The sequence below is a fragment of the Scaptodrosophila lebanonensis genome, unplaced genomic scaffold (genome assembly GCF_003285725.1).
Source record: "Scaptodrosophila lebanonensis strain 11010-0011.00,11010-0021.00 unplaced genomic scaffold, SlebRS2 tig00000043-arrow-pilon, whole genome shotgun sequence".
In the NCBI taxonomy this organism is placed as follows: Eukaryota; Metazoa; Arthropoda; class Insecta; order Diptera; family Drosophilidae; genus Scaptodrosophila; species Scaptodrosophila lebanonensis.
The window spans coordinates 10,258,722-10,267,067 of NW_022060545.1; the positions used below are offsets into that span (position 1 = coordinate 10,258,722).

An 8,346-nucleotide genomic window follows, 5' to 3' on the forward strand; every position below is an offset into this window, starting at 1 on the left:
ATTGCCGATCCAGCATTCAAAACCCATCGCAAAAGAGGTTTACTTCTTTATTTAAAATAGCTCCCATGCGATATTTTTATCTAATAGCAAATTAGCAACTAAATATATTATATATATATCTTTTTCATTTTTGTTCACTGTTACGTTTATTGGAATACTATACATTCTCACTAATTATAGCTTATTTAGCACCCTTGGCTTTTGTCTACGCCAAATGAAAAAGCGCTCTTGCGCCTTTCGTCGCTGGTCCCTCTTGCCAGACGCAGCCTCCTCTTCCGCCATTGACCAACTGCCTAATGTGGGCGGACGATGATGCCGTATGAAGGGCACAATGTATTGGGCACATTCCGTAGCATTCGTGAGATGCACGTGATGATTGCCGGGTACCTCATGGTACTCAAAATGTGGGTTCTGTGAGCCCAAAATGGACAGGACTTCGTTGGAACTTTTGTCAATGTATGTCGATTCTGAGCCCTTAATAACGAGGTAGGGTATTTTCTTTATGCGTCTGGCCATTTCGGCAGCCAAACCCGAATCTATGACGAATAAATTGTAGAACTTGACGCGACCATCGCGCGAGAAATAAAACTTATCCGGATAAAGTTGAGACTTTGCCACGCTTCGGTAAAGCAAATGTGGTGCAAATTCTGCCGGTACCGAGTTCCTGCTGCCTCGGGTGATAAGTTCCCGCAACTGGGGAAGGGAATAGGAAGGTGGTTCGTGGAGCTGCCATTCAGCGGAACGTTCGTCCTCGACCAGTTGTTTTTCCGTAGAATATGACATCATGTCTATTAATTTCGCGCCTAATATGGGAGGTATCAGAATATCCAATGAAATAACCATGTCCACCATATGAGGACAAAGAGATGCGTAGATAAACGATATCACACCGCCCATCGAATGACCCATCAACGAGACCCGCGTCCATTTGTACTCCTTCATCACTCGTGCTATGATCAGCACATAATCATAGACTGCATATCGCATGCCTGCCTGTAAACGACTAGAGCGTCCATGACCGGGCAGATCGATGCATAGAACACCCAAATAGTCGGGCAGGAGTGGAATTAGAGTGTTGAAGCTGCCCAGATTGTCTAGCCAGCCGTGTAGGGCAAGTATAGGTCGTTCGTTCCGATTGCCATACCAGCGACCCGTAATGTCACCCCAAGGCGCACAGATCCGCACATCTTCGTACTGGCAATAAATCAAAAAGTGCATACACATAAATAAGTCGAAGTAGGGTTCACAGCAGTGCCGACGGCATTGTCAATTTAGCTATTTTCCCGCCAGTTCTCAAGTTTTTCTTATATCGACTCTGGCTGGTGGGAATAACAGTACTCTTCTTTCTTATGTAACTTTCTTGATAAGCTCTTACCAGTCGGTGTTTAAAAAAATGTTCTTAGTCGAAATTATTTTTACAGTATAAGGCATTCCCTTCAAAAAATGATAAAATGGAAATCTTCAAAGTCCCCTAAAAAGAAATGAATTTTATAAAAGTAGCAATAAATGTAATTCATGAATGTGTGCTTTTCGGATAGAAACGATTTGATTGTAAATCCTAATCTGCAATCGTATCATGCTATGATCATTGAATGGAATTGGTTTAAATAAACAAATTGAGGTCTATCTAAAAAAAAGTGATATTTATTGGTGCAGCATTTTTCTTGCAAATATTTCAACTATTGACACGTTTCACAGAAATTCTCAACTTTCCCTTTTTTGTTGCGGTTTTATTGGATTTGTCCGACAGATGACATGCTTGTTTTTTTTTTATCAATTTATTTACCTGTCTGACCACAAATATTGTTTGCTTAAATTAAGCTTTTCACTAGCCTCAATTTCTAGCTAGTTGTATTTTCCGATCTAGCCTTTTTTGTCGTTAAAGTATTGACAACACTATGTCGGCTACCAGCTGCTTAGGGTTTTCTGCTTACTCACATCAGTCAGAGACAAAGTTCCCATGGCTGTCGAATGAACTTTGGACGCCGCTTGGAGTTGTTTCGGTTTAAAAACAATATTTTTAAAATGTAAAAAATGACTTCTTCGAAGCGAGTATTTTTATGTTTAGTTTAAAAAACAGTTTCTATAAGTTATGTTTACATTTCAAACAAGCGCAAAAAAAGTAAGAAATCAATAAACAAAATAAACACACCACGTCTGCCTTCAAAAACAGCTGAGCGCCAACTAAAACACTCAACTTTTGGTCTCTCAGCGAAGCTTTGTGCAGCTTTTTTAAAGCTTTAACAGCTCTCTCGGCGCTGAAAGCTTTTAACGCTCCCAGAACCAGAATAGATCATTGTTCAAAGACCGGTTGATAAGAAAACAGCTGCTGTGATGTTTTCGTTATTATTATGTGTTGAAGCAAGAGATTATTTTTTAAGATTAGTGCTTGGCAGATATTATAAATATGTATGTATGTATATATATGGGGCGAAATATTATTGAAATCGATGCAGTTTCGGCTTTTTAGCATTCATGCATACAAGTATAATATCAGAGATTGAAGCTGAACAAAAATCACTTAAACATCGGACGTAACCCAGCAATATTTTATTTTACTTTGATTAAAAAGTTCGGACTCTTAATACAACCCTATGTCTTAGACTAGAAATGAAAACCAAAGGTAAAAAAAAGTGAAATATGTATCAAAGATAATAGCTATCTTATCGCATAAATAGAATTGTTCAGTTTTCCTTTAAGTTATTTAAGAAATTTATCAATAATATAAAGAAAAGAAAAGAGAACGGTTATAAAATTTCGATATTTTATATAAGAGAAGGGACTGCCTTCCCTTATTGGCCACCTACACCATAAGAGAGATCTTGAGACCCAATTTCAATTTCCTAGCTCTTAACTTTTTTTGTTCCAATTCTTCAATAGGAAACTTGTAATAACTCATGAAAACACCGAATCCAATATTTTGCTTCTTAGAGTATGCAAATCTGGAGCCTTATTTTCCCCTTTGAAGTTAGAATTTTTCAAAACCGCTTCTTAGTGCTCACATACTCTGTGAAAGAAAACTTTCGTCCCAACTTCAGATTCCTAGATCTTATCAAAAGTTAAACGGCAGTGCGTTGATGGCTTATCAGCTAGTCAGAACAAACTAGCTTATATATAGCATATATCTATTTTAACCACTTAGTCTACCATGTAGATCGTCAAAATAATTATAAGTATAATTCTAACTCATATCATATACTAGAGCGAACTTAATTAATTTCTCTTTCTCTTTGTTTTCTGCCCGTTATGTGAATATAAATAGACCTTTAAAAATTAAATGTTAGTATGAATACCTACAAACGTGTATATAAATTGAAAACAAAGTTTAACAATTAACTAAGAACATCTGCATGGAAACAAATTCTAACACCGATAAGGCAAAATTACTTTAATTATTAAAAAATTTTATTTTGACAAAATGTATTTTCTCAACTATCTACTTTCCCTTTTCGGAAACACAGCGTAATAAAACCTCATTAACTATTGTTTCAACAATCTTTGTTGCGTATCATATTAGTTTATTGCTCTCTTAATGCTTTTCTTATCAGTAACAACAAAATTGTTGGCGCACTAACTCAGAGCTTGCACATCTCAGTCGATCTATAGTATTTATTTAAAAAAGGTACAATCAGGGCAGCAAGGCGCTATGGATGTGTGATGTGAACATAATGGTCCCCAGGCATGAAACACCTCAAAAACATTGTGCTTCCTTAGCCTGAATATTGTTGGTACTATACTGTCATCCATAAACGGCGAGTCCTTCGCTCTTATAAGCAGATAAGGAATGTTACGAATACGTCGGCTCGCTTCTATTATAGCTCTAGAATTGCCTGGAAAGCGACTAAAGTAAAACAAGCGTGAATCACGAAATATATAAAATTTTGCGGCATCATCAGTTGCCGGAACAATACAACGCTCCAGTAAAGGCTGAGCGAGCTCTTTGCTCACAGATGGCGCTGGTCCCCAACGTATCCGTTTCACTTCCTCTTTCGAGTACAGTTTGCCAGGCTTCGGAGGATTCAGCTTAGCCTCTTCCATTTGTTCAATATTCCTCACCAAAAAGTCGTTTGAAGTGTAACGGGAATTCAAGAAATCCAAAGCAATACACATATGAACCTTTTCTTTTTTGAAATAAGGCAGCATACAAGTACAAATGGCAGAGCGAGGCTCCAAAGGAGTGTCCTAGAAACGAGACACGTGGCCATTGGTAGTGAATGGCAATACGATGTATAATGCTGACCCATTCTAAAACGGAATACTGCATGCCGGGCGGATATGGCGAGGATCGACCGTGCCCAGGCAGATCAATGCATAACACACCCACATGCCGGGGCAGCAATGGAATTTATTGATGAAACGTGGCCAAGTTGTCCAAAAAGCCGTGTACAGCAAGCAGTGGGCGCACAGAATTATTTCCGTACCGGCGGCAGGAGATGTGACCCCACGTACTTCTATTTCGGAGTCAATAAGCTGAACTGGTAACTCGTTCTGAAACTCAGCACGATCTTTCTTGTTTTTGTTATCTTTCTCGCCACTCATGTTACGATCGCGTTTTGTTTTAAAACTTTTCCTCAGAAATAGCAAACAGAACACATCTGCCCTAGACGCTTCTAAGCAATAACTGAATCAACAGAAATTCGACTCTTGGCGAAGCGCTGATGATTTTTTGGACACTCTTTTCGTTGCTCTCAATTACCAAAAAATAGAAAGGTTCTTATTGCTCATTTTTTTGGAGACCAGCTGATTAGGCGAGAGCTTTTGCCCAATATTTGTAAGCTCTATTTGGTATTTTTTGATATAGTTGAATAGAATTATTCCAACTTGAATTTGTCACAAATTTAGTGGAAAATTAATTTAAAAAATTAAATTACGATAAAAATGTTATAAAATTTAAATTTTTCCCTTAAGTTTTGGATCTTTAGCTCTTATAATTATCAAATTAAAAAGAATCTTGACGAGGTACGAAATTTTGTAGCGAAAGTAAGCATATAGTCTGATTTTCTATGAAATTAAAGGATGCTTCTGAATTTTAGAGTGGTTGCAAAATATTAGAATGGTATAAATTATACATAATTTAAATTACATGCAGCATTCTTTTAGGATGAACTTTTCGATTATATTGCTTACGTTAAGTATTTTGTAGTGTGTTTTTTGTCGGCTATTAAGGATTTCATTTTGAATTTATTTCCACCGACTGAAAGGCAAATTTCAGAAACTTTTCAATTCTAAATTGTACCTTTAAAAAATATGAAAATTATGCCGAAAGGTCTTCTTTCCCAAAATGAATGTTTGAAAAATATTTAAAGTCTTGGAATGTAAGTTAAATATTGTTGTAGTACATCTTTATTTGTTATAATTTATATACAATTATCATAACATTATATTTTCTTCAGTTCAGCGTCTGCTGACTATCGATGCGCAGGAACCATGCAAATGTGAATGCAACTGTTTTACGAAAGTTGTAAAAAATATAAATATGGAAAAACAATTTCATCACTCACTTATCATTAGAAAACATAGCCAAACGAATGGCGCTACGCAGTTGATTTGAATGAAAATCGGCAGCAACAAGTTGCCGCTGACCGAGCCCAAGCGTCCGCAGGTCATTATCAATAATATGACCATAGTTCTGTGAAAATATTGTCAGACTAAACTATTCATATTTTCGATAATGCCGTACCTCATTAGCGTGGGAAATATGACGACTGTCATGCTAATCACTGTCGTAGCACAAATACCCATCAGAGTGAGATAAATGGCAGCTAGAATCAGAGTGGTCCATGTCGTTTGCGCAAAGTACAAGCTTCCCACAATGAATGTGGCCAGAAAGAGGCAAATTTCTACAAACAACGATATAAGTATTAATGGAAAATTTGATTTTCTTTGCATGAGAATACTTACTTAATATGTGATTGGCGACTCGCGCGATTCGTAGCAATGGAAATACAGCCAAAAAACCGATCAGACCAACAATCGCCACCATTATGTTATCCTGGTATGTCTCTGGTCGCTGATGCTGATTATTTGGGATCATTATTTTAGAGCCTGAACTGGCAGACAATGTGGTTCCTACCTACTATATCACATTCCTCCTGCTGGATGATCGGATCAAGCGGTTCGGTGCGTGAATTATGCTTAAGCACGGCACACATGCTCGTATCGTTGATGCCCTGCATCTCGAACTGTCGCATGGTGGCGAATATTTGCGGCAGCCAGAGACGCACTGAGTTCACCCTGCAAATTAAAAAATGCCATCATTAATTCTATATCTTTATCAACAATACCTACGACATGATCTGACAAAAGTGTAGGAAGTACACCTGCAAAGATATGGTCAGGTATGGGCTAGAGAACATCGGCTTCAGCTGCTTAAAGCCATTGATGAACTTCATCTTGGCTCTGGCATATCGTTCCTGGAATGAGCTTCGCCGTTTGGGATCCAGATCCTCGGAACGATCGGGTGTGTCATCAGTCAGCTTTTTCACCTACGCAACAGCGCCTGTAGTATTTAGCTTCTCTGTCTAATCACTTACTTACCGGATAGCTATCACGACTCTTGTGCTTATTTAGGGCATAGATGCGTTGAAGTGCCAATAAGGCCTTGTTGTAGTTTCCCTGAGCCATGAGAAACTTGGGGCTTTCGGGAAGAAAAATGTGCAGGAAGCCACTTAAAAAGCTCGGCACGGCCGTCACAGCCACAAATATGTGCCATGTGTGAACTGAAAAAAAAAAATATAGTATATGAGCTGGGAACATCAACTTTTTTCTATTGCGAAAAGCCGTTACGCGAGCCTCTAGAAAAAAACTAGGACAATATATTGTCATTTTAATTTCTTTGTTCCTGATAGTTAACCTAAAGTAAAGTAAATACGCGACGTTCTTTTAAAGCTAAAAAACATTAAGTATGCTTTTCAGGATCAGGATCAGGGTCAAGTATCATAAACAAACATACTATATAAAACAAGAGAGACATTTATCCCAACAGACGAACGGACGGAGACTTCTTGATTGATTTGCCATATTTATGGGATGTACTTGAAAATAATATATGGGATCGTAGAAGCTCCCTTCTGACTACATTGGCAAAAGCCCCTCACCTAGAGGGGTATAAGAGCAAATTATACTTACAATGCAGGGGCCCCGAGTTGAAGCGTAAATGCAAGGGCAACAGAAAGTAGGCTATGAGCGGCAGCACCAATGCGGCCATCGATACGCTCAGTCCGACAAAGAGCATAATATAGGGCCTGTGCTTCTTGCCATGGAACTCAGCGAGATAGGAAACGACCACAGCAAAGGGACCACAAATGCTAAAAGGGGAGGGCGACCATTGAACAACATCGGTAGAATTAACAACTTTTTTCAAACATACATGAAACCATCAAAGAACTTGAACACCATTAGCTGGGAGGGATTTTGACTGAGCGCTGCGCAGAGCACAAATATGCCATCAATCCAGCCTCCACAAATCAATACCAGCCGGCGCCCCATTGTGTCCGCAATGAAGCCCCATGGTATGGCGGATATAATCATGCCTGCATAACAAAGGATCTATAAATTAGAGATGCAATGTTTTCACCCTCATTTATGGCATCTCACCAACCTCCATACGTGACCGCATTCAGCATACCTTTTTCCACTAATGACAAATTCAAATCGCATTCAGCTGTTGGCAGTATGTAGGATATAGTGGAGGCCGAGAAGACCATGGCTGAGAGACATGGCACAGCACAACACATTATAAACACGTTGAATAGTCCAAAGCCGCAGGCTTCAATTGCAGTTTCAAAGTCGGCGGGCTCATCTCTTCCGGGTGGAGGTGCTGCCATCTATATTTCAATGATGATTTGTCAAAAATTCTTTCAACTTCTGCATCTATATCATTTCTAAGCACGAAAATTTTGAAATATATCATTCGGCCTTCTACTATCCAATTAAGTTTCAAGGCAAAGATTTCGAACATTTTCATTGTCGCTTTCCATTTTTAGTTTCGTTCTCTAAGGCTTGGGGCGGCTGTCTTGCTATGCCTTAGAATGAAACCTTGAATAAAACACTTGACTTAATTGAAGTCATTAACGACCTCCAGTTTTATCTGAATCTAATCTAATTTTATATTTGCTGACATATTGCATTTCATAAAATATTCCTGATGCCACAATTTGACGCAATTTTAGAATCTTTTCTGCGACTTATGAGCAATACCTGTACTGCTACACTCTTAGACTTGGAAATTCAATATTTAAAGTTACAGCCAAGCACACAAATATTTTACACGCAACTCCTGCATGTGGGGTTTCTTGAAAATATAACAAGAACTAATTTCAAGAAGTGAAGAGCTGTGAAAAATTC

General features: G+C 38.4%; 2 protein-coding genes across 4 annotated transcripts; both read right to left on the bottom strand.

Annotated features, from left to right (window-relative positions):
• Positions 1–127: 127 nt before the first annotated feature.
• LOC115622790 (probable serine hydrolase) lies at positions 128–2,073 on the bottom strand. 2 transcript variants are annotated; one of them, XM_030516852.1, is made up of 2 exons: positions 1,939–2,073; positions 128–1,194 (listed from the first exon to the last, which is right to left on the bottom strand). In XM_030516852.1, exons 1-2 carry the CDS (start codon positions 1,960–1,962, stop codon positions 175–177), a joined length of 1,044 nt encoding a protein of 347 aa, XP_030372712.1. In that variant the 5' UTR covers positions 1,963–2,073; the 3' UTR covers positions 128–174. The 2 variants fall into 2 exon arrangements, with proteins under 2 accessions (XP_030372712.1, XP_030372710.1); XM_030516850.1 differs by having other exon boundaries at positions 128–1,471; positions 1,939–1,989.
• A 3,256-nt stretch (positions 2,074–5,329) lies between these two features.
• Positions 5,330–7,882, bottom strand: LOC115623046 (synaptic vesicle glycoprotein 2B). Of its 2 annotated transcripts, none has more exons than XM_030517224.1 (10): positions 7,628–7,882; positions 7,370–7,532; positions 7,129–7,307; positions 6,538–6,719; positions 6,289–6,485; positions 6,078–6,234; positions 5,902–6,016; positions 5,681–5,840; positions 5,502–5,629; positions 5,330–5,445 (listed from the first exon to the last, which is right to left on the bottom strand). In XM_030517224.1, the coding sequence occupies exons 1-10, from the start codon at positions 7,824–7,826 to the stop codon at positions 5,390–5,392; spliced, it is 1,536 nt and encodes a 511-aa protein (XP_030373084.1). In that variant the 5' UTR covers positions 7,827–7,882; the 3' UTR covers positions 5,330–5,389. The 2 variants fall into 2 exon arrangements, with proteins under 2 accessions (XP_030373084.1, XP_030373082.1); XM_030517222.1 differs by having other exon boundaries at positions 7,601–7,882.
• Positions 7,883–8,346: the final 464 nt, after the last annotated feature.

Excerpts from the sequence above, each read along its gene's own strand:
- LOC115622790 (XM_030516850.1), bottom strand. The coding sequence starts at position 1,224 with ATGTGTATGCACTTTTTGATTTATTGCCAGTACGAAGATGTGCGGATC.
- LOC115623046 (XM_030517222.1), bottom strand. The coding sequence starts at position 7,826 with ATGGCAGCACCTCCACCCGGAAGAGATGAGCCCGCCGACTTTGAAACT. Across the intron at positions 7,308-7,369 it reads AAGTTCTTTGATGGTTTCAT|CATTTGTGGTCCCTTTGCTG; the intron begins GTATGTTTGAAA and ends CTCCCCTTTTAG. Across the intron at positions 6,720-7,128 it reads CAACTCGGGGCCCCTGCATT|TTCACACATGGCACATATTT; the intron begins GTAAGTATAATT and ends TTTTTTTTTCAG.